General features: G+C 41.1%; 1 protein-coding gene across 1 annotated transcript in view; it reads right to left on the bottom strand.

Moving 5' to 3' along the window:
• grk3 (G protein-coupled receptor kinase 3) overlaps nucleotides 1-26843 on the bottom strand; it is a 265444-nt gene that overhangs the window by 116266 nt on the left and 122335 nt on the right. The window contains exon 3 of the mRNA XM_041203377.1: nucleotides 5104-5177. Coding sequence (XP_041059311.1) covers nucleotides 5104-5177 — 74 coding nt within the window. The remainder of the gene's footprint in view (nucleotides 1-5103; nucleotides 5178-26843) is intronic.

The following is a 26843-nucleotide window of genomic DNA, read 5'->3' as shown; positions in this document are numbered from 1 at the left end:
GGTCCCTCCCTTCACCAATTGGCTGAGAAGTTTAACCATCCCTTCCCTCCATCACGATTTGTGGTACAGGTTCAGGGCGTTAAACTGACAAATGTCCAAAGCTCAACCCCACTTGCTGTAAAAACACAGGCAGGAGATTGGGAAAGAGCAAAACTGTGTCTCTGTTATATGGCTTTGTGAACAAGGTGCCCCTCAATCACTCTGAACATGGACCCCAGATAGTTACTGTTGGTATCAGGACAGCCTGGCCCAGCTTGCCTTAAAGCTCTGTTTTAAACACTGGGTTTTTTTGGGGGGCGGTGTGAGGTGAGTAACCTGCCCTGGAGGAGTAGGTCCAGGATTACAATGTGTTAATGAGGCTATGTGCCTCAGATTTTGACAGCCATTTAAATTTAATGCTGGTAGACCACCTTTCCCAGGGCTGAGGAAATCTGCCAGCTTAAAGGTTGGATCCAACAGTAGGTGCTTTTCCAGCACTGATGTTGGGCCAGGAGTAGCAGGTGTGCTTCCCCAGCCCCTCCAGAAAATTTTATGCATCTTCTGCCATGACTGGCTGACATCCCCTCCTCCATCAAACCCATAATTTCTCCTATCTCCTCCCCACTCCCTTCCGACTGTCCGTTCAACTCCCTCTCGACCAAACCCACGGTTTCTAGGTACCCTTTCCTTCCACTCTCTCCCAATTTCCAACCTAAAAACTGCCCCCTCACTCCCCCAAACTGCAACATTTCCTGGTTGCTGAGGACCAGTTCTAACAATTCCCAGCTATAGTCTTCTACTAGATCTGAGTGGCTGGCCAGGTGAGAAATGGAGTGAGAAAACAATACTAAAGTCCTGCCATTAAATTCAGCAGGATGTCTGCATTGCTGGCATTTTTGTGTTTCTCACTCACAAACACACCCTCCTGCTCTCTCCCTACAACATGCTGGGGCCGCATGTTGCTAAGAGAGGAGTGTTGTTAGTGATAAGAAGTGGATTGTCACCTTTTCTGTAATCATTGTTGAAACGCTATCGTTGTACTTTCGGTGCATTTGTAACATAGCAGAACAGGGAAAGCAAGTTTGTGTGCACATGTTAATGGTTTGGGAATAGAAGAGGATGGCTATCTTTTTTTAATCTTTGTGGGATGGAGCAATGGACAGGTGAAAGGAGGGTTCCAGCCCTTTTGTAGGAAAACAGTTGGTTCTGAAGAACAGGCAAACTGATTTCTTTAAGATGAAAGCAAAATACTGTGGATGCTGGAAATCTGAAAAAAAAAAAAACAGAAAATGCTGGAAAAACTCAGCAGGTCTGACAGCATCTGTGGAGAGAGAAACAAAGTTAACGTTTCAAGTCCGTTTGGCTCTTCTTCAGAGTACTCTGAAGAGTCATATGGACTTGAAACGTTAACTCTGTTTCTCTCTCCACAGATACTGTCAGACCTGCTGAGTTTTTCCAGCATTTTCTGTTTTGATTTCAAACTTCTTTCTTTATTCTTTCACGGGATGTGGGTTTCACTGGCAAGTCCAACATTTATTGCCCCACGCTAATTTCCCTTGAACCAAGTGGCTTGCTAGGCCAACTCAGAGGGCAGTTAAGAGTCAATCACATTACTGTGGATCTAGACTCACATGTAGGTGAGGTTGGTAGACTTCTTTCCCTAAAGGGCATTAGTGAGCCAGATGAGTTTTTATAAAAATCAATGATAGTTTCATGGTTACATTACTGAGACTCGCTTTATATTCCAAATTTATGAATTGGATTCAAATTCATTAGCTTGGACCTCTGGATTACTAATCCAATGACATTACCACTGCGCCACTGTCTCCCCTCTCCCCTCAACAGCTGTTATGGATTTTGCAATTGGTGCTCCCATCCCACTCCAAATAAACCATCTTCAAAAGGCAGAGGTCCACAGTACTGAAACTGTCCCCTTCAGTTACTTAAAAAAAAAGAACTACATTTTTTAATAAGTATGGGACAGCAAAAACATTTTTAATTTATTAGGCTTCTTAACAGTATTAACCTGACCCTTTGTGACAGTGCATAAACAGTGGCTCTTAAAACAGTAGTGCCAGGCTTTGCTAGGTGAGGTTTTCACATGAACTGCACCTGCCACTATTTACAGGAAATCTGTATTGATCAGCAGAGGATTTGGTGTCATTCCAAGTGGATTCGGGCAAGATTGGAATTTGTGGGAGAAGGTCAGTGAGGCTATGGAATGCACTGCCAGAGTTAAGGACTGAAGTAGAGACAATGACCAGAATTTTATGCCGTCCCAGGGGTGTCCCTTCTGTTTGGATACCCTGTGCTCCTGCTTGAATCCTTCTGCACCTCGTCCCTGGGGCCTGCCTGACTTATCTCAAACTGCAGCCTCCATGCCATTCCATCTCGGGAACTGAATACAGTTCCCACAGTGGCCACCACTCCTGGTGGTGCTGCTGGCCTCTGACTGGACGGCAGCTCCTGGAGACAGGGCATCCTCCCTTCTCAGGTAACTAAAATCCAATTATGGCTTCCAGGTTTAGAAAATTCGGTAATGGGTGGATATTCAGCAGAAGCTGACCTGATATTATTACAATGCAAGCGCCAAATGCTTGAATTTTATAATATGCAGTGAGTGGCTTCCTCATCATGGCTTTGTCTACTTCACAGCTTTAATGTCCAAATTGTGGATCCCATGCTTCTAGAATATAAATCAACCCCTATTAAAACTTTGGCCTGGAGGATTTTTAGTGAAGTCTACCCAAAATGAACCAAGGAGAGCAGAATCCATGTCGGCCAAAATAAGAACCTTCCTTTTAATATTAACTTTGGAGAATGAATCATTTCTGAATCAGTGAAATGGTCCTCTTAAATGTTGGTACAACTTCCTTGTCAGGTAGCAGGAACAATCACTCTCCGCCATGGAAACTAGTTAAAAACACAGATGTCATTAAGAAGCAATGTCCACAAGAGGCACTGGAGACTCTGTTGCTACTAAATCTGCCAACAGATTAAATAGGGGCCAATTCATCTCCAGGATACTACACCACTCATGCAACTCAGAGGTAAAATATTGTGTTGCTAAGCAACAGTAAGCTTTTCCAAACTAAAAATTTATATACATTACTTCTGCTAGTTAACATGTGTTACTTCAACTGCTCTTGACCCTGATGGAAAATTGAGCAAAGAGGCTATAAACAAGTGAGCCTCGTTTCCCTAATCATTAAGAGTACAGCTTTTTTAAATAATTTATCTGTTTTCAAAATAAATTTTTGTTCATAGATTTTCTTTGTGTGTATGAAAATATAAACATTAGATAAAAAATAATAATATTTAAAAATTCCATATCAACAGCAAATACTGCCATGGAATAAAACAACTCACCACTAAAGATATTAGAACTCAGCGCTTTACAAAGAAAGCGATGGCCAATGAACATGAAGTGATGAGATTGGGATGGAGAAGAACTGGAAATCAAAGTCACAGTCAAAAAGATAGTTGTTTAGGAGGTATGGGGCAAAGACAGGTATATGAGGCCAAATTTTGAAATTGCCACGAAGGGGGGACAGGGCCCAGATAGGCCTGTGATTTCCTGCCACCAACCAGCATGCCGGTTCCTGCCATGGTCCTGCTTCTGGGCCATTTTCATTCTGGGAGGTTCAGAGGGGTAATGGTACTGGCCAGGAAGTGACCAGTAGCCTATTAAGGCCACTCAGCAGAAGCCAACTGGAATGCTACAGTCGACATGCTGGCTTCACACTAAGGTCAAAGCACAGCCAAGGATGGAACTGGCATGGTGGGGTGGGTGGGGGTGGTGGTGGTGAGAAGGAAGCCAGCATTCCATCTGCCTAGACAGCACCCACTCTACCATAGCTCATCGGGCCACAGCTGCAGCCACTGTTCGTCCACTGGAGGGGTTGCCCCTCCATGATGACAGCATATTGGCTCCAGCTTTTTTTATTGATCAAAATGTTTTAAAATCGCCATCTTGAGACGCCCTCTTATTTTCTCCCTAAATTGCCAATTCCCATTTCTGACCGTGAGGCTGCCAATGTGTCATTGTCCTCCAGCCTCAGGAGCTCATCTGCCATCCTCAATTGGTCTGCTCTTTTAAAATTGCATTGGGTTTCAGGCGCTGATGTGATGCAGGGTCAGAAACTGGAAATTCATCTGACATTGGGGTCCTGACTCCAGAACAAAATTTCAGCCCATGGAGTCAGATCACAGAGCAGCCATGATCTCAGGTATAGCAGCAGAAGAGGCTCAAAAGACTCAAGCAGCTAAAGCACCTACCTTTTGTTCCTATGTGGAAAAGGTCACAGTCTTTTTAAGAGGAGTTCTGTAGGAGGACAATTTGAGGGAAAATACAGACTTGTTCCCAGTAATGGATTTTGTGGATAAATGTGCCTGAGCCATATAGATCTTAAGGATCCCAGCTTCTGTGCTGTGTCCTTAGCACTGATCTCTTCGTGCTTCCTCTTAAAAGGGAAAAAAAAATCAGCCTGAATTCCTATGATATTCCATGACTCTTGCTGCAATGTGCATCAATGTGGACATGTGGCAAGGGCAGCACAGGGCTCAGTTCTGATGATCAGATGGGGTTAGATTTTTATTTAAATTTCAATGAATTCTTTGTTCTCATCTAAGTGGGGATGTTAATGCTGAGGAACGGACCACTTTCCATTTCAGGTGTCAATCACTCCCAGGAAACACGTGACACCATTAGGGGGAGAATAAAAGGCCTGTTACTCTGTCCAATGTGCCTCAGATCCAGCCTCAGAAAAGAATGATCTCTTACTCCACTTCCCACACCATATAGCTAATGAGTGAAATTGCAGAACTCATGCAAAATTAGGATGCATTTGAAGATTAGACGGAGACTGCCCAAGCTTATTTTAAATTATATTAAAATACTCATGGTCAACACACATTAGATTCCCTTAAGAGTCCAAAAATCTTTCACTCTCAGTCTTGAGTATACTCAACAACTGAGCATCCAATGCCCCCTGACATGGAAAATTCCAAATATTCATAACCTGAGTGAAGAAAGTTTTCTCCATTCTCAGTCCAAAATGGTCAACCCTGCCCATCCTGAGACTATGAACCCCTCGTTCTACATTCGCCAGCCAGATATCTTACCTCTTCATAAAATTTCAGCTGGGGAACGGCTTCATCAATTTCGTTCAGACAAAAATCTTTGAAGAGCAAAAATCCTGAAAAACAAGATGCAAGAAATATTGTTATTTGAAGAATTATGCAAATATCTATAGGGTACAAATTACTGTTGTTGATGATGTCATACAAATGCTTAATGCACTTGTAGCGTGATCTTTCCTCATCTATTTTAATGTGTTATTGAGTTTATTTTAAATGAATTGGTGCCTCTGCACATCCTGGAATTTTGTTCGCTCCACATAAGATAGTTATTTCTTCAGCTGCCTAGGCCTTATGTTCTGGAATTCCCTCCCTTAAATTCTCCACCTCTCTACTCCTTCTTGGACACTCCTTAAAACCTCTCTTTGATCAAGCTTTTGGTCATCTGTCCTAATATTTTATATGTAGCCAGTTGTCAAATTTTGACTGATTAACACGTCTGTGAAGTACTAGGTACATTTTACTACAATAAAGCTGCAATATATTTGTTAGGTCATTTCTGTTAAAATGGTGGTGGGAGGTTTCAGAGGTGGGGTTCAGAATTTGGTACATTTGGATTAAGTGATCTCATGGTAAGCTCACCAACAGTAACTCCTTCCCTTGTGCTTCTAAAAATACTTCCGTACCTTATTCAATGATTGAATGTCAAAACTTTTGTGGTGGGCATCTGCTACAGATGAAGTAAGATGCAAGGTAAGTTCAGAAATAATCAGAATAGTAGTTTTCTGCCTCATTTCCAAACTGAATAACTTGCTAGTTTTCTTGTAAAACTTCAACATATCATGGAGGAAGGACAGAAAAGATTATTTTTGATTTGATAAAAAGTCAGGAATGTAGGGTTCGGTTCAAACAGAAATATTAACAGTTCCATTACTATAGCAATTCAAATACAGGAAATGAAAATAATCTTATCTCATAAAAGCTCGAAAGGACAATGTTTAAGCACCATGTTGCTAGTATATCACTACAATTCCTGGTGCAAGCCCGACTAACCAGTCAAATTGCGGAATTATTTGGGGAAAAACTTCAGCTGGTTCTGTGTTCTATCATGTGATAGAAGGCGTAATTTTTCAAAAGGAGTGATCTGATTAAAGAAAAACAGGAATTTCGCAGAGAGGGGGAAGGTGTTTGAACATCCCGCTTGCCTTCTGCACTGAAAGAAGGATCTCCTGTTCTCCAGGATGTTTGTTTGTAAGTCAAATCTCAGAATTGCAATATGTACACTGACGTATTCAAGTCCTGCCCTGCTGCTACAGGCAAAGAAGAGGCATTGTGTTGTTTTATCTGTTACCTTACTTTTTAAAAATGCCGTTCCTCTCTCAAGTGAAATGGGAATTTATGATTGAGAAGTGAAATAATCCTGGTGTTTGCCAGCAGTGCCCTTAGTTACTGCAATTCCCCAAGCAGAATACCATTTCCCTATTCATTCGATATCAAAGCTCTCCAGCATTTCTAAAACTCCAATTAAATCTCCTCTTAACCTTCTGTGGTCTAGTATAAATTGTCCCAGTATCTCAAGTCTCTCCTCATAACTATATTTTCCCAGCCCTATGCATCACACTGATGAATCCATGCTCTCCAAGGCTTTAAAATCCTTTCCATATTGGGAATGCCCAAAACTGCACACACTAATACCAACCTAGCCAATGTGTTTCATAAATCCATTAATACTTCTTTACTTTTGTACTTCATACTCCTACTTTAAAACTCAAAATTCTATTGCCTTTACACAGCTTTATCTACCCGCACTCCTATTTAGAGGGATTCATGTATTGAATCCCAAAATCTCAGTCCATCCACTCCCTTCTGTGTCTTCCCATTTAGCAAATGCTACCTTACCTCACACTAACTGAAATTAAATTGCATCTGCCACCTGGACATCCATTCCACTAACCTATGTCTTCCTGGAATATTTTAGTCTTTCTCGTGTTTACTAAAACTCCTACTTCTGTGTTGCAATTTCCAGATTATGTTCCCTATATACCATCCCAAATCATCAATATGCACAGACTGCTAGAGTGGGCTTAGCATTTGCCCCCAAGCTAAACCCCTTCCAATCCTTTTCCGGTCTAACCAACATTAATTTGCCCTCACTCTTTAATTACAGTCCACTAACCATTCTTCTATCTGTGTTACTGCAATATTCCTCTTACATGAGGCATCCTGCATTTGTTGGATCACATGCTGTGCCTCTCATGCATGCTATAACCTTTCATGCTCTTGCCACATAAAGAGGGAAGAAAAACAGAAAAATCAGCTTCACAGTACCCCACCCACTCTCCCATACCCCAACCAACAACATACACGGCTCACTCTCCAAAAATGTCTAAAGCAGAACTGCAAAGGCCTGAAAACAGGTCTGCACACCTGACATCAGTAGGAAACAGTGCAAGGCTAGCTGAGAAGAAATACCACAGGAAAAAACCATATGAAAATCAACCATGCTGACATATAACTGAGTGGGAAGGTTAAGCTATTGCAAAGCAAAATTCACAAGGAAGTACAATGTTGGTTCCCTGTTTTCACAGCAGGTAGGCTGAATCTGGCACCTAAAGTTATTCTGGGGTTTAGCCAGAACATTCAAAATTGGAGAAGTTTGAAAATGACCATCAGAATCAGCAGCATAAGTTAGGTCAGTTGTAGATCACAGCATACCAAAAGTTATTTGTGGTACAAGGAAGCGCAAGAACAGCTATATGGGCATTACCACAGATAAGTTGAAACAAGAACAAAAAAAGCTGATCTCAGTGCAAACTTGCTGTCAAAGTTTGTCCCCATTATCTGATCACTAAGCTGATAATATTGCCTCTCAATGGTGCTTTTTTTCTATCTTTGAACTTTACAATGGAACAATGACAAAGGAACAAAAATATTATGATGTTGATATTCACTGTAGATATAACGGTTATTTAATATGTCGATACCAATGTGTCATAGGAAAAAAAATCTCACTTAGGTGAATACAGGTTGGTGTGATATTCTCAGTTCATAAACTCAAATTTATTTTGTCACTGGTAAGGAAATTGGAACTATCACTACTTTACCCCTAGTGTGACATAGTTTGAGGTACTTTCAACCAGATATAAAGTGTGAAATGATAAAATCTTTAATTATTTTAGTTTTTGCTTTCAACATTTCAAGTCTGCATGATATGAAAGTTTCACATGCCCACCACTATCACCATTGGTGAATATGAGACTAAGTGCTGGGGATACTTTTTAAAAATTCATTCATGGGATGTGGGCATCGCCAACTAGGCCAGCTCTTATTGTCATCCCTAATTGTCCTTGAGGTGGTGGTGGTGAGCTGCCTTCTTGAACCGCTGCAGTCCATGTGGTGTAGATACACCCACAGTGCTGTTAGGGAGGAAGTTCCAGGATACTGGCCCAGCGACAATGAAGGAACGTCGATATATTTCCAAGTCAGGATAGTGAGTGGCTTGGAGGGGAACTTCCAGGTGGTGGTGGTGTCCCAAGCACCTGTTGCCCTTGTCCTTCTAGACGGTAGCGTTCATGGGTTTGAAAGAAGCTGCCTAATGAGCCTTGTTGATGTTACATACTGCTGCCACTCTTGTGTCTGTGGTGAAGGGAGTGAATGTTTGTGGAATGGGTGCCAATCAAGCAGGCAGCTTTGCCCTGGATGGTGTCGAGCTTCTTGAATGTTGTTGGAGCTGAACTCATCCAGGCAAGGGTGAGTATTCCATCACATTCCTGACTTGTGCCTTGTAGATGGTGGACAGGCTTTGGGGAGTCAGGAGGTGAGTTACTTCCTGCAAGGTTCCTAGCTTCTGACCTGCTGTTGTAGCCACATTATTTATATGGGTAGTCCAGTTCAGTTTCTGGTCAATGGTAACCCCCAGGATATTGACAATGGAAGATTCAGCATTGGTGATGCCATTGAATGTCATGGGACGATGGTTAGATTCTCTCTTGTTGGAGATGGTCATTGTCTGGCTTTTTTGTGGCACAAATGTTACTCGCCACTTATCAGCCCAAGCCTGGATATTGTCTGGGTATTGCTGCTTCAGTATCTGAAGAGTTGGAAATATTTATATTGTACAAGTGGGCAGATCTAAGGTGGGCAATTTGTCCTGAGTAAGGATATCATTTCCAAACAAATATTCCATGAAAATAACACTGTTACTGAATGATTATAAATCAAGGCTGCAGAAAATACATGATCCAATAAAAAGGATGCTGTTTTCTGTGTGAAAATCTCTAGCAGCGACAGTAAGGGAAGGGGGCCATGTAACACTGTGAGTGACTGAGCAATGTATTAGAGGCTCTTGTTTCACTGTGTGACAGCCTAATGTAATATTATCAACACTAGAAAATCCCACAACTGAGAACAGAGCAATTTCATTCTCCCTCAGGCATATACTTGCCTTCATCGTTCAGTCAGTCAGTAGGGACTCCACTTCTGAAATAATTATGTGAGCAATGTGAAGATGGGCATATTCCCAACTGGATATTCTTCAACTCAGAGTTGGCACTGGGACTACTAATTAAATGATGAGCACAATGAACCTGCAACATAGGGAGAAAGATTTTCCCAGTGCATGTGTGTGCCATTTCCCTACAGTCAAGAGATGGAAGCTACTTTTGCACAAGCCAAGCAGTCACAGATAAAGGAACAGGCACAAATAGCTGGCCAAGTTCGGAGACAGGCAAAAAATGGTATGCAAGTATTGGAACAAGTACAGCCATGGACACTAACACAGGCAGAAACCTTCTGGCAATCTGCCTGATTGATCACTGCAATCAACAAAAACACCCCTTCTGGCTCACATGATATTGTCCTGGCAGCTTCCTTATGCTAATATTTCATGCACAGCTGGCCAAATTCACACACCTCAATGGCCAACGTAATGCTTTTGCCCTGATGGCTAATGAAATGAGGGTTAGAGTGTTATCTGAAAATGAGGTGACTGCATCTCTGGAAGAGAACATACAAAACTTAACAGGATATCTACCTTACATTAAAGGAATCAAATGATATGGGAATAGGGCAGGAAAGTGGAGTTGAGGCACAAGATCAGCCTTGATTTTACTGAATGGCAGAGCAGACTCAAGGGGCTGTTTGACCTACCCCTGCTCCTATGTCTTACGCTTTTATGAGTTACATACTTCAACTTAAAGTAATGACATTAGCTGCAGTAAGAGCTATCAAAAATCTGTTTGTTTTATTTTGCCTTTTGAAATTATTCTCTTTTGACTGTTTTCCCTGTACCACCCTAGCTCATTGAAGTCATGGTACTGGGTCAGTGCAGCTCTATAGGTGGCCACAAGGTGGTGTGTGAGACTCAGCTTGTTGAGGCCTGAATTTTCTCATCAGGCATCATCTGACTTCACCAAAGGAGGACAGGAAGCATTGCATGTTCACTGAAGTAATAATCTCAGACCCTGCTGAAATTTGAAGACCTCCAGCTTAAAGAGTCATGAGAATTATTTTTATATTACAGAAAGATCAAAGAGCTGTCATGTCTACAAGAAAATATAGAACCCATAGGTGGTCAGTGGAACAGTGGAGAGAAGGCAGGCACCCTCTCATACCATAAGATCTCAAAGCCATCAACCTAGATTCATTGGAAGGTGGTGACCAGGGAAAAAGATACCAATTGCATGGCCAGGGAGTGCAGAATAAGGCTTAATGACCTTACCAGAACAGGCAGAGAAGCCGCCCAATAATGCATTGAACTAAGCATGCCAGTTACAACAACTTCTCATACTTCACTATAAAAATTTGATTTCTTTACACCGGTGCCCATGGTGTCCTTTCATCCACCAGATGAAAAGCCTCAGCTGAATTCTTACACACACTTGTCATCGTACTCAAAATTTTAGACCTAGGGAACATAATTTCAGGAAAAGGAGTCGCTATTTAGGGCCAAGATGAAAAGAAATTTCTTCACTCAGATGGAAAGATTTTTGGGCACAAAGGGAATCAAGGAATATGAGAATAGGGCAGGGAGCATGGAGTTGAGATGGATCAGCCCTGGTCTTACTGAATGGCAGGGCAGGTTCAAGGAGCCATTCAGCCTCCTTTCTTATGTTTTTTGAGTTGTATCTTGACATTTGGTCATACAATGCTAACAATAGGTAATTCTCACTTTCTGCATTCATTTGCATGAAACCATCAATTGAAGGAGAACTGCAACAAATGGGAAGCCCCAAACCTCACCTGCTGCGAAATCAATACTTCAAATCCTAGGGAGGCTTGGAGACAGGAAAGTACCACAAGAGGCCATGTGCTAGATCCGGGGTTTAAGTGACTTACAAAATGAACTGCCAACAAACATATCATGAAATCGTCATGTTACTCATTCTCCTGTAAGTTACAGGTGAACTCTGCTCATGAGGCCATGGTTATAACCTCTCATCATTTCCTTCTCCAGAGGTGTCTGAGCACTTCACACTGTATGTTGTCACTCATTCTGTGCATGCGTTCTGTCACATCCACTCTAAGTAAATTGGAGAGTGAGTCAGATGGGTTTTTTGGCTAACATGGAGAAAGCATAGGAGAAGCTGCTAGTGGTACATGATAAAGAAGACTCTGCCACTCTTCTGGCATCTCCAAGGTACACTGAAACCGTAGATATGGTTTTATATGGGGGAGAAATGGAAATATAGCAATGGGATGAATGATGCATGAAACTGTCCAATAAAGGGCAGGCTTTTTCTACAGCTGCTAGAAATATATGAGTGAAAAACAGGGCAGTTACACATTGGGGAGATCCAACCTAATGGATATCACCCTTGCATCTTAATCAAAAAGTGCCAGATTTGTGCCCATAAATCAGAAAACCTCAATAATAATAAGAAAGCTTTCCTGTCCTCCAGGTTCTTCCTCTCCAGACAGCATTACTCAGTTCCAAGTTTCATCAACAGTCGGTGGGTGCCTCTGCAGGAGAAATCTCACCTCAGAATTGCCATCCCCTGAATGTATGCACCACTAATTCCTCGCATAGCAAAAGAACTACAGATTGCTCTGGTGGGAAGAGTAATGGTGAGAAAGAAAGAAAAGGATAACTCGCCCATTCTTCTTCAAAGCAGTGCTGTGGAATCTTTTATATCTCCTCTGAAAGACAGCACTTCTGGCAGTGCTGCACTCCCCCAGTACGGCACTTGAACAGCAACCTAGATTGACTTAGCGGCAAGAGTGCTACCAACTAAGCCCTGGCTGACAGAGGAAGGTGAAAAGGCAGATAAGGAAGGGGCGAGGAGTGCTGCTTGATTGTTCCCTATACCTAGTAACTGATGCAGCTTTCCACCTCTGAATCATGCATAATTATGCACTTAGCAAGAGTGGATATGATAAAAGATCCAAAAATCCCATAGCTGGGATCTGTCCATTTCAATGAACTTATGTTACAGCTAATATCAGACACAAATTCAAACCTTACTTCCCTGCGGCACAATGTGCAAGAACCCCAGTACACACCCCACACCTCACCTCCAGTGCTCTGTTACAGTAAAATTGTGTTGCATATCTATTTACAAAATTCAATATATGTCCCTACAGTTCTCAATTTCTATTTATGCTTCTATTTTTATTTACGTTACTTCTGTTCCATCAATAAAATGTCACATCAGTATAACATTCTGCCAGTGAAATGTGAATAAAAACAGATGGAATTCAACATGAAATACAGAACAGCAGCTGCCCAGGAGAACATCATGAGGTTCACTTGTGAATGTCGCCAAGGCAGGAAATAGTGTTAGACACTTGGAAAACATTTGAATAAACACCACGTTGTGTAAAATAAACCCATACAGCAACTCCAACAGGCTGGGCTATGGACCCAAAGCCAGATTTCATTGTAACTGCCCCTTCCTCCTCCACATACAATCAGTTTTATACAGTGGGATGTAATCAGAAAGTATTACAGTGAACAATGTGGAGCATATTAGAGTGTAGCAGGGAGGGATGTGTGGAATATTAAATTGTTACAGTAAGGGATGGAGTGTCAGAGTTAAGAGGTTTGGGGTATACCAAAGATTATAGTGAGGGATAAAAGCAAAATACTGCGGATGCTGGAAATCTGAAACAAAAACAGAAAATGCTGGAAAAACTCAGCAGGTCTGACAGCATCTGTGGACAGAGAAAAACAAGTTAACATTTCGAGTCAGTATGACCCTTCTTCAGATCTCTGAAGCTCTAAGAGCTCTCTCCATGGATGCTTTCAGATCTGCTGAAATTTTCCAGCATTTTCTGTTTTTGTTATTAACAGTGAAGGATGTTTTATCAAGAAGGTATTTTACACAGTTTCTATAGCGAGGGAAAGGCCTTAAAATATTTCAGACTTCGGAGACATAGCAGGGCTTAAAGCAGTCAAAGAGAGTCAGAGAAACTTCAGAGACACAGTGGGGCCGTCCCCTTTGGACAGTCTGTGGGTTCAGATTCCACGTTCAGAAAGAAAAAAAATCACCAGTATGATATCATAGGGAAGCAGGCAGATGATTGGCTGGTGAGTATTTCCTATTTAGCTTACCTAAAAACTTACAAAATAAACTGTATAGTAAGGTTTATTACCACAAGTAAGGGTTTCAAGTATTCGTAGGGTTTATTACTATTAGGAAGATTTATTAGAAGTGGTAAGATTTATTAGCAGTAGCAAGGGTATTAACAGATAAAGGAATGACAGGGTTTCTCCAACCTCTAGAGTGCACATCATGTGCCATGTGGGAACTCCAGGACATGGGAAGTCACATTTGTGCAGGAGTGTCGTCAGTTGCAGCAGCTTGAGCTCTGGGTTTCGGAACTTGGTAGCAGCTGGCATTACTGTGGTGCATTCATGCATTTGAGGGCTTCATGGCTAGCACAGTTGTAGATGTGGTAACCCCGCAGCTTAAGTGTATGCAAGGAGAGGGGGAATGGGTCACACCAGACAGTCGAGCAGTAACAGGCAGGTAGTGGAGTCCCAAGTGCATCCTCCTCTCCAACTAGCATTCTTTTCTGAATACTGATGAGAGTGATGGTTCATCTAGGGAGTGCAGCCAGAGCCAAGTCCATAGCACCATGGGTGGCTGAGCTGTCCAGGGGGTACAAGACTGGAAGAACAATAGTGATAGGTGATTTGATAGTTAGAGGAATAGAAAGGCATTTCTGCACTCACAGATGTGAATCCAGGGTGGTGTATTGCTTCCCTGGTGCCAAGGTCAAAGGTGTCACTGAACGACTGCAGAGTACCATGAAGGGAGAGGATGAACAGTCAGCATTTGTGGTTCACATTGGTGCAAATGACATAGGCAGAAAGACAGATACAGTCCTGCAGTCAGAATTTAGGGAGCTAGGTAGGAAATTAGCAAGTAGGATCTCAAAAGTAGTAATCTCCAGATTTCTCTCAGTACTAGCGCAAGTGGGATTAGAAATACGAGGATAAAGCAGATGAATGTATGTCTGGAAAGATGGTGCAGAAGGGAAGACTTTAGATTCTTGGGACATTGGGATGGGCTCTGGGGAAGATAGGACCCTTGCAGGCCTGACAGATTGCATCTAAATAGAACCGGGACCTCTGGGTACTTTGCTAATGCTATTGGGGAGGATTTAAACTAACCTGGCAGGGGTGTGGGAACCAGGAGGCAACGTCAGAGAGGAATATCAAGGTGTACAAAATACTGGGAGCGATAGATCGCACATAAGGAATACTGAGTTAATAGGTAGGATTGGATTAAGGGGGAAAGTAATAAAGCCTAAATCAGGGTTACTGTGCATGTATGTGAATGCATGGAGAATGGTAAATAAGATTGGTGGAGTTACAGGTGCAGGCTGCCTGTGACAATATGATGCTATGGCTATAACAGAGATCTGGCTCAAAGAAGGACAGTTCTGGGTGCAAGGGTCCTTGAATCAAGGTGTTCAGGAAAGACAGAAAAGAAAGAAAAGGGGTTGTGGTATTGATTAAGGAGAGTGTTGCAGTGCTGGAGAAAAAGAATATCCCAGAGGGCTCAAGAACAGAATCTATTTGTCTAGAGCTAAAGAACAAAAAAGGTGCAATTGTATTGCTTAATGCAGTCTACAGGGCACTAATAGTGGAAAGGATAAAGGGTAACAAATTTGCAAGGAAATTACAGAGAGGTGCAAGGGCTATACAGTTGTCATAATGGGGTACTTTAATTATCCAAATATAGACTGGGATAGTAGTAATGTAAAGGTTAGAGAGGGACAAGGGTTCTTAGAGTGTATTCAGGAAAATTTTCTACAGTACTATGTGTCCAGTCCAAAAAGAAGGAGGCACTACTAGACCTGGTTCTTGGGAACAAGATGGGCCAAGTGAATCAAGTGTCAGTAAGAGAACATATAGGGGACAGTGGTCACTGTATCATAAGTTTTATGCTATTATAGAGAAGGACAAAGAACAAATCAAAGTAAGAATAATTCACTGGGGGAAAGCAAATTTCATTGGGGTAAGAGTGGATTTGGACCAAAAAAAATTGGAGTCAAAGGTTGACATGCAAAATGGTAGCTGAACAGTGGGCTACCTTCAAAGCAGAGATAGTTTGGACAAAGTCAAGGTATGTTCCCTCGAAAGGGATAGATAGGACAAACAAATCCAGAGCTTCTTGGATGACAAAAGAGATAGAAATTAGGATGATGAAGAAAAAGTGTGCTTATGACATAAGTCAGGTAGAAAATACAATTGAGAACCACTAGGCTGAATATAGAAGGTTCAGAGCAGAGGTGAAAAAGCAAATAATAGAAGCAAAGAGAGAGTATGAGACTGGCAGCCAACATAAAAGGGAATCCCAAGGCCTTCTATAGGCATATAAATAGTAGAGAGTGGTAAAGTGAGGAGTAGGGCCAATTAGGAACCAGAAAGGAGATTTACACATGGTGGCAGAGGGCATAGCTGATGTATTAGGGAAGGCGGTGGTTTTGTCACTGGACTAGTAATCCAGAGACCCAAGGTAATGCTCTGGGGGCCCAGGTGGAAACTGAATTCAATAAAAATCTGGAATTAAAAGTTTAATGGTGACCATAAAAAAAATTGACGATTGTTGGAAAAACCCATCTAGTTCACAGATGTTCTTTAGGGAAGGAAACCTGTCATCCTTACCTGGCCTACATGTGACTCCAGACCCACAGCTCTGTGGTTGACTCTTAAATGCCCCCTGAAATGACCTAGCTAGCAATGCCCACATCCCATGAGTGAATAAAAAAAAAGTGAATACTTTGAATCTGAACCAAAAAAGAAGATGCTACCCAGGCCATGGTGAAAGAGGAGGCAATTCAGACACTAGAAGGGTTTAAAATTGATAAGTAGGATCAGCTGTCTGTAATTAACATTGATAAGGCACCAGGAGTGAATCAGATGCATCCAAGCATATGGAGGGAAGTGAGAGTGGAAATTGCGGAGGCACTGGCCAAGTTTTCAATCTTCCTTAGACTCAAGGGTGGCGCCAGAGGACTTAAGAATTGAAAACATTAAATCCTTGTTCAAAAAAGGGTGTAAAGATAAGCCTAGCAATTACAGGCCAGTCAGTTTAACTTCTGTGGTGGGGAAGCTTCTGGAAACAATAATTCGGGACAAAATTAATAGTCACATGTACAAATGCGTATTAATTAAGGAAAGCCGTCGTGGATTTCTTAAGGGAAAATCGTGTTTAACTTGGAGTTTTTTTGAAGAGGTAACAGAGAGGGTTGACGAAGGTAAAGCTGTTAATGTGATTTACATGGATTTCCAAGAGGCATTTGATATAGTGCCGCACAACAGACCTATGCGCAAAGCTTTAACTCATGGAATAAAAGGGACAGTAGCAACATGGATGCAAAGTTGGCTGAGTGACAGGAAACAGTAGTGGTTAATGGGTGTTTTTCAGGCTGAAGGAAGGTTTGCAGTGGAGTTCCCCAGGGGTCAGCATTGGGACCTTGTTTTTTCCGATATAAATTAATGACCTAGACCTTGTTGTACAGGGCACAATTTCAATATTTGTGGATAAGATGGATCTTGAAAGCATTGTGAACTTTGGGGAAGGATAGCACAGAACTTCAAAAGGACATAGACAAGTTGGTGAAATGGGCGGTCAGGTGGCAAATAAAGTTCAATATGGAGAAAGGTGAAGTGATTCATTTTGGTAGGAAGAACATGCACCCTCTTCAGAATTGTGTCCTTTATTTTGTATTGTCTCTCCATGTTCTTCCTACCAAAATGAATCACTTCACCTTTCTCCGTATTGAACTTTATCTGCCACCAGACCACCCATTTCACCAACTTGTCTATGTCCTTTTGAAGTTCTGTGCTATCCTCCCCCAAAGTTCACAATGCTTTCAAGATCCATCTCATCCACAAATATTGAAATTGTACCCTGTACAACAAGGTCTAGGTCAGTAATTTATATCGGAAAAAACAAGGTCCCAATGCTGACCCCTGGGGAACTCCACTGCAAACCTTCCTTCAGCCTGAAAAACACCCATTAACCACTACTGTTTCCTGTCACTCAGCCAACTTTGCTACTGTCCCTTTTATTCCATGAGTTAAAGCTTTGCGCATAGGTCTGTTGTGCAGCACTATATCAAATGCCTCTTGGAAGTCCATGTAAATCACATTAACAGCTTTACCTTCATCAATGGAACACCCTGGGTGTATATGTACATAAGTCATTGAAGGTGACAGGACAAGTTGAGAGAACAGTTAATAAACCACACAGTATCTGAGGCTTTATTAATAGGTGTATAGAGTACAAGAGAAAGGCGGTTATGTTAAACTTGTATAAGACACTAGCTCGGCCTCAGCTGGAGTATTGCATCCAGTTCTAGGTGCCACATTTTAGGAAGATTGTGAAACCATTGGCGAGAGTGCAGAAAAGATTCACAAGAATGGTTCCCAGGGATGAGAAACTTCAGTTATGAAGATGCATTAGAGAAGTTCGGACTATTTTCCGAAAGAAGGCTGCGAGGACGTTTGATAGAGGTATTCAAAATCATGAGGTATCTGGACAGAATAGATACAGAGAAACTGTTCCTACTTATGTGAGGACTGAGAACAAGGCGGCAAAGATTTAAAATAATTGGCATAGGAAGCAAAAGCAACATGAGCAAAAACTTCTTCACGCAGTGAGCGGTTGGGATCAGAACGCATTGCCTGAGAGTGCGGTTGAGGCAGGTTCAATTGAAGAATTCAAAAGGGAATTAGACTGCTAGAACATGCAGGGTTATGGGAAGGAAGAAAGGAGAATGGCACTAAGTGAATTGCTCATTTGGAGATCCAGTGCAGACATGGATGAGCTGAATGGGATCCTTCTGCACTGTAACAATTCTGTGATTCTGTAATGTACTTTGACAGAATATTGTGCCCATTAATGTGTACATTGAAAGCACCCACAATTAACTTTTGTAAATCAAGAACAACAATGCATGGCTCCAGTATGGAGATTATGCTTATGAGTGGAGGGAATGGATCACCATTAGACTATACTTCTAAGCAGACTAAGACAGGAGGCATGGACAATGGCCATTATGATTTCACCTGAAGGACTTGGGCAGTGTGGATAATGAAGGCAAGCGGTGGGGGGTGGGGGGGTGTATTAAAAGCTTTATGAAAATATTTATTTATTCATATTGTGAGATCTCAAAGAAAATTGTGCCCACATTAACCAGCTACTAAACAGCATGATTTGCATGAGGCTAACTGCTACTGTGATACATTCTGCAATCCAGTAATTAAGCTCAATCTCTGTTTTTGGGATCAATAAGCATGAACAAGGGCTATTGATCTTTCAGCACAAAACCACACTATAAAGTTTAATCAACTATTCCAATAATCTGAGTTAATCACAGAATAATGACAAGTGCAAGGACCAGTGAGAAATGAACATACTCATGGGTTAAAAAGGGGAGAAATTCAAATAAACAAACACATGTTGTAAGTGACAAGTTGATTTTCAAACAAAATGATTACGCAACGATAATTAAGTGTGGCTAAATTGTAATTACCTGGTTAATTAATTAGAATAGGAGGTACCCACACAAGCAATGGGATGAGAGAGAAAAAAAATTGCAACAAAACCCCAAAACTGCCCTAACTAATAGCAAGAATGCAAGAAAGAAATCATCCCAGTTTGTCACACTAGCCAGATCAAACAAAGTCAAAGGCTGATTTAAAGTAAGTTACATTGATATGCAGGATATGAGTGTACTCTGTAAACTTTCCACTAAATTATTGCACTGTGAATAATTGATCAGTCATACTGTAGCGTCATCTGAGCCCTTTGCCTCTGGTAAAGGGTCTGCTTATCAGAATGAAGTCTTGCATGTGAGAAAGACCTATCAGTGTCACTGAAGTGTCCTAAAGAATGTCAGAAGGCAGTGTAGGCATAGCAAACACGTTCACAGATTGCTTAAAAACAAATGTCCAGGTGAGTCAAGGTTGTCCATCGTTTACTTATTTATTCTGTATAATGCTCCAAATGGTGAAGGACATATCACTAAGTGGCATTAGCCTGGCAAATAACATGAACGATAATCTTTGATTATCAGTCTTGAGTGTAGATAGTGAAAGCAACCTCCAAACTATCACTGCAGCAGTAGACACTGCAGGTATAAATTTCATTCTCTGTATCGACAAGGAGATAGCATCCACTGACAGAGAGATCAGAAAAATCAGGATTACATTGGATCACCAGCTTAAAAAAAGTAGCTTCATTTGTCTATTTGGGCATGCTCACAACAGATGCTGTCAGTTTTCCGTAGACATCAAGCAGAGAATTTCAATTGCTTCAGGACAACTGAAAAGGATGAACACTGTCTGGAAATCAAAAGCCATAACAGTACAACTGAAGTCAAAGGTTTATTAATATCTTATTGTTCATACCATCCTTTATAATAGTGAGGCATGGACGCTAAAGGCAGAAAATAGATGAAAGATTCTCAATTTTAAAATGTTCTGCCTGTGTAAGTTAATCAAACTGCAATGATGCTGAAACAAGGACATCATGAAACAAATCATTATAGAAGGAACTCTGGCTGACAGAAAAAAACATAAAACAGCCACAATACTGCAGGTACATTCAATAAATGCCTCACAGATTGATTACCTAAACTATAGAATGCAAACTTGCGACAATGGCATCAGAAATCACCAAACATGCCTAGTCTTCAAGTGTTGCTGAACCTGCCCCACAGTATAAATGAGCTGAATATGACACTAAGGCAGACTGCTCATATGTAACCTAAACAGACTGCAAACACTCAGTAAGAAATAACTTGCATTTATATAACACCTTATCATGTCTCTCAAGGATATCCAAAGTGCTTCATGTTAGCTATTTTGAAGTGCAGTCACTGTTGTTCAGGAAAATGAAGCAGCCATTTTGCATACATCTAGATAAAAGTAAGATACTGCAGATGCTGGAAATCTGAAATAAAAACAGAAAATGCTGGACAAACTCAGCAGGTCTGGCTTCATCTGTGGAGAGAGGAATAGAGTTAACATTTTGAGTCCATATGACTCTTTCTCTCTCTACAGATGCTGCCTGAGTTTTCCCAGCATTTTCTGTTTTTATCACATACAGCTAGATCACTTAAACAGCAAGCTAACTGACTCAGCTAATATTAGGTGAGGGAGGAATGCAGGTCAGGACACTGAGAAGGTCTTAATTTTTTTGAATATTGTTGTGGGATCTTTAACCCACAGGAAAACTTGTCAGCTGAAGGTAGACACTTTAAGCGATGCAGCAAATTCTTATTATGCACAGAACTATCAGCCCTGATTATGTGCTCTCAACTCCTGAAGTGGAACTTCCTGGTTCAGAGACTAAGATTGTTGATTCGATTAGGTAAGAGCAAGGTTGCTGATTGGAGATGGTGGGGCTGAAACTGCTGATTATAGAATAGGTAAGGCTGGGATTGCTGATTAGAGTGGGTGGCAATGGGAGTTGAGTTATGTTTGGGAGAAATGTTTTGTCATTTTCTAAGACATGTCCACAAATATTATTTAGTCTTTTGTGATTGGTGTATTTTTCTGTCTCTTTTTTCTTTCATTTGTCACTCGCAGCTGTCAATAATTATTCTGTTTACAGCATCAAAAAAACACAAGCAGCAATTAGGTGATAACTAGGGGCCGTTTGCTCACAAAAAAAAACTTATATTAGAATGAGAAAAGAATCTCCTTTATTGCCTTCAGCGGATGGAAATTAAGCATTGCCTAGAAACAGTGCATAAAAGAAAACCTAGCAGAGGAAATCACATATCCCTCATTTAAGCTGTTGATTTTTCTTTCATTAATTTCAATTGAAGGAAATGCAGGCATGTTTTGACATCAACATAAAAATCAAATACTGCAGATGCTGAAAATCTGAAATAAAAATAGAAAGTGCTGAAAATTCTTAGAATGCTCTGGCAACAAACAGAGTCACTTATTTGGCCAAAAATATCAAGTCCAATGCCAAGGTTTTCAGACAAAGTCAGGCCTTCAAATAGATTTTAAAATAGAAACTTCAAGGGGGACATTAAAAGATATACAAAAACAATTCCCTGAGAAAATGCTATGATAGTGATTTTAAAAAAAATCTAGGTTAGTATTTTGTTTTGGACAATAAAAATTTCAACTGCTAAGAAACAGGAGATGCATGTCACCCAAAAGATTTTTAAAAATTGATTACACATAACAGTAATATCCCATATCTATATTCAGTGCGGGGAATTCTAACTCGCCTTCCAAAAAAAACAGGGTGAGTTAAGCAGGGACTTGTCCCCTGCATTACCACCCTCATCTGGCAGACCGCAATTTTGACTTGCAGACAGCAAAGACACAATCCTGAAGCCCACGGGGTTCCTCATAATGCTCTGAAGAGTCATATGGACTCAAAACATTAACTCTATTTTTTTCCTCTCCACAGATGCTGTTAGACCTGCTGAGTTTTTCCTGCATTTTCTGTTTTTGTTTCAGGTTTCCAGCACCCGCAGTATTTTGCTTTTATCCCCTTAATGTTGATAAGGTTTCACCTGCAATCTGAGCTGGGAACAGTGGTGACTTACCCACCAGGTCAAAACTATTGGGAACATGAGCCACGGTCATGATAAGCCCAGTAAGGTAAGTTGTTTTTTAATTGTAAGGTGTCTTATGGACTATACATAACTTTTTCAGTTAACATTAGAATGATAAAGTAATGTCTGTTATGAGTTTCCACCACAGAATGACAAGGTGGCCCATGTGCATGTGCGTAGAGCCTTATTGTGCTCAGTGTGGCTGTGAATCTCCACCAACTCAACAACACTGAAGCTCGGCTCCTACAGGTACTTTGTACTACAGGTGATTGTCTCTCCCTTCAGGGTGTTCATTCAGAATGAGCACTCCGCTGCATAGGCTTGATATCCTGTTGATTCCTCAACTCAGCTTTGTCCTAGATCTAGCCCATTATAAGCCCACTCACTTGCCCTTCTGAAATACAGTTTGTTTACACCTCTGCTCAGCCTCACTGCTGCTCAAAGCCTGATCCATGCCTTTGCCACCTTAAGGTAAAAATGTTCCAACATTCTCAATGACCATGCCTCCTCAACTCTAACTGACTCAATCATTCAGAATTTTGCAGCCCATAACTTACCCTGGTCCATATTCCCATCACCCTTCTGCTTGTTCATGGGCCCCCTTATCCAAACACACCATTTCAAAATTCCAAATGTTTAAATCCACCCATGGACTTGTTCCACCTTAAGTGCACCGTGTTCTCCTGTTCCCACCATGCACATTATGCTCTAATCTTGCATGCATGCCTCTTTTCACTCAGCCAACCTGTGACAGAGCCTTCAACCAGAACATTCTTTCACCCTGGGATTCTTATCCTAAACCTCTGTGGCTTCCTACCTCTTTTCTGATTTTCAAAAGCCTTGTCAAAATTCTGAGGCTGTGCCTTTGGTTAAAACCCCCAACTTCTGGCTTAGTCTCCACCACTTCTACAATTTGTTGCTTTTGCTGTAAACCAAAATGTTGGAAGGATATTTACTGTGGATTGGATTCTGAGTTGCTGTTCTCACTTATTCCGTTCCAAATTTGGTGTGTGGGTATCTGGTGCACAACTGGTTTAATTATCTGTCGCCAAATCTAGCTGGACCACATCAAATAAAATTGGGTGTCGCTTTCTTCCAACAAAATTCTTACCACTTCAGGAACAAAGATAACCCCCCTGCTCCTTTTCTCTGCTATCAACAGTCTCCTTAAACCCCACTCCCCTGTCCTCTCCTCCCTCACCTCCAACAAGAAGTGTGAAGCACTTGTGGCTTTCTTTGGGACTAAAGTAGAGGTCATCTACTCGGCTGCTTACCACCCCTGCCCCAAATCTGTTCCTATCAGCCACCAAGCCAAACGTCCAAAGGTTCTCTCCTTCCCTAGCCCTGTGTTATTCCAACTTCTTTCCTATCCTCATCAATACCCTCTCTGACCCACTTTCTGCTTTGTTGACCCCACTCTCACTAAACTGCTGGCTATCTTGACTCCCCAGGCTATTTGACATTGTAAATGGTTGCCTCCTCTTAGCTGCTGTCCCTTTCCCTTTCAAAATATCCATTTTCATCCCTTCCACAAAATACTTGCATCTTCAACACTCTACCTGCAAACTACTGCCCCATCTCAGAACTCTCCAAAGTCCTTGAACATGTTACTGCCTTCCAATCTGTCCCCATCTTTCTTGCAGCTCCATGCTTGAAACTCTCCAATCGGCACTCTGCCCTGCCACAGCACCTTAATCGAAAGACTTTAGTCAAAGTCATATATTACAATCACATACCTTGAAAAGAAAAGTTTACAGATAGCCTATTGGTGCAACTAGCTATGGCTTGAACAAAACAACGTAAGAAATAGGAGCAGGCACAGACCATTCAGCCCCTCAAGTCTGCTCCACAATTCAATATGATCATGGTTGTGCTTCTGCCTCAACTCCACATTCCTGCTCTCTGCCCCTATCCCTCGATTCCCTGGAGGGACCAAAAATCTGTCCATTTCAACCTTAAAGATACTCGATGATGGAGTATCCACAACCCTCTTGGGGAGAAAACTCCAAATATTCACAACTGTTTGTACGAAGGAATTTGTCCTCATCTCAGTCCTAAATGATCAAACTCTTATCCTTAAGTTGTGCCCGCATGTTCTAGATTCCCCAGCCAGGAGAAACAACCTCTCAGTGTCAACCTGTCAGAATCTTGTATGTTTCAATCAGATCACCTGTCATTCTTTTGAAGTCCAGAGAGTATAGGCCCAATTTATTCAGCCTCTCATCATAGGCCAGTCAACCCTCTCATCACATAAACTAATCTAAAGAACCTTCGCTATACCACCTCCAATACAAGTATATCCTTCCTTAAATATGGAGACCAAAACTGCACACAGTCTCACAAAAGCCCTGTACAATTGTAGCAAGTCTTCCTTATTCTATTCCAATCCCCTTGCAATAAAGGTCAATATGCCATTTGCCTTCCTAATTGCTTGCTGTACCTGCATGCTAACTTTGTGTACCTTGCACAAGTACACCGAAGTTTCTCTGAACACCAACATTTACAAGTTTCATAACTTTTTAAAAAATATTCTGTTTCTCTTACTATCAGGTGAGTAACTTCACACTTCCCACATCATACTCCATCTCACCTTGTTGCCCGCTCACTTAACCTGTCTATTACATCTCTTTGAAGTCTTTGAGTCGTCCTCATTTCTTACTTTCACACCTAGATTTGTATCGTCAAATTTAGATACAATATTTGCAGTCTCTTTGTCCAGGTTATTAATATTACAATAAATTGTAAATTGCTGAGACCCCAGAACTAATCCTTGTGGCAGCCTGCTAGTTACAACCTGTTAATTTGAAAAATGCCCCATTTATTCTTAGTCTCTGCTTCCTGTCTGTTAAGCAATCCTCTATCCATGCTAATACATTATCCCAAATTCCACAAGCCCTTATCTTGCCTTTTAACCTTTTATATGGCATCTTACTAAATCTGCTGGCTCCTCTTTCGTTATGTATGCTCTGCTCAAAAGCTGGTCCTTGGCTCATCAATGTCTTTCCATGTACCTCTCCTGCGCCAGTCTTTTATTTGCCAATAGCTTCCTTCAATTTTCAAGCAATCCAGCATTGATGTTCTGTTCGATCCCTTTCCTCTTTTTCATTGAGATCTTCCCTTCTTAACATCTATTACAAGTCCATTCCCTCTTGAAATGTGCCTTAACCCAGACCCTCTGTCTGCTGCTAGTCACATTTAGCAAATTTCTTTGGTCATTCACCCTCTACAGCACTTGTTCCACTTTTTCTCAACAGTTACTTTTTCTGTCCAATTGATCCTTGTCATCCTCCTCCAAACTAAACTTGCAACTTGGCTTCCTCTTTCCGTAAGGTGTAGGTCTCATATCCAAACAAAACAACACTCCAAATCAAGCTCTTCTTGAGCAACTGTCTCTTGTTACCAAATATAGCCCTTTCCATTGCTATCCTTGTTCTTATTTCTTAGCTGCGCCTTCCATCTGCAGATGTAATGCTTCCTAACGACTTACATTCTTGTACCTGTGCTAGTTCTGTTCCTTCTAGGAATATATGAATATTTCTTGGTGAATTTTACATGTGCATTACTTTGGTTTTGCCAATGTTCACTTTCTTTCCAAAGTTCATGCCTGTATTACTAGTCTACCTACTAGTTCTTGTAATCCTTCTTCTTTGCTTGCTACATGTGCTTTTTCATCTACAAATCTAACTGATGTCATCATTCGTAGCCCCCAACCCCTCAAGTCTTAAGACCAGATTCTGTGTCTTCAAAGGTTTCTTTGATCATTACTACTGCATAGACACTGAAGACGATCAGTGGTAAACAGCATCCTTGTCAAGTTCCTCTTCCAATTACACATGGTTCTAACTTTTTGTTGGCTATTCTCACAGTTGCTGTTTGTCCTATGTACACATTTTTTACAAGTTGTCTACCTCTCCAGACTACTCCAATGTCTTTTAGCACTGTCAAGCCAATTGTATGCTTTTTCAAAATCTACGAAAGGAACATATAATTCTTGTCCAAATTCTTTAATCTTATAACCTTAATCTTCTAATGCCAATTGCTTCTCTGGCCCTCTTCTTCCCTGGAATCCAAACTAGTCATCTCCAATGTAGTTCTGTGTCTTCCTACCCACTCACTCTCTTTGTTACACTTCTCAATACGACCTTCGATGCATGAACAATCAGACTAGTTGTACGAAAGTCAGAACATCAGCATGCCTTTGGCTTCTTTCTTATGGTGATCATTATTATCTGCATGAAGTCCTCCTGATAAGTAAGTATCTTAATATTGTTTACTAAACTGTGCAAAGTTCTTTCCCATGTTTTTAATCAACTGTAGGTATTTCATCTATTCCAACCACTTTTCCAGTTTTTATCTAATTTATTGCAGCTCTTATCTCACTCTCTAGTATTTCTGGTCCAATGAAATCGATGTCAACATTGGTCTCTATTTCTAGCTCAGTAATTTCATATTTTCATTTTTTGCACAGTTCTTCAATATGCTCCATCTTTTTCTTACTTCATCAGAGTTTGTTAATAATACATTTTTCGTATTCTCTATTGCTGTTGTTTTCAGTCCTTTATGCTGAGTGCCACTAATCTCCTTTGCTTTTGCACACATAAAGTCCACCTTTCCTAGTCCAACTAATTCTTTTGAGTATATCAGATGCTCTTTTAACAATTATTTTCATCCTTTTTCTGTTTCTCTTAACTTCTTATTCAAGTGTCTGTATTTCAGCTTGCCTTCTTCAGTATTGATATTCT

This window comes from Carcharodon carcharias, chromosome 13 (genome assembly GCF_017639515.1).
Source record: "Carcharodon carcharias isolate sCarCar2 chromosome 13, sCarCar2.pri, whole genome shotgun sequence".
In the NCBI taxonomy this organism is placed as follows: domain Eukaryota; kingdom Metazoa; phylum Chordata; class Chondrichthyes; order Lamniformes; family Lamnidae; genus Carcharodon; species Carcharodon carcharias.
This window is presented reverse-complemented; position numbering and strand designations above follow the sequence as displayed.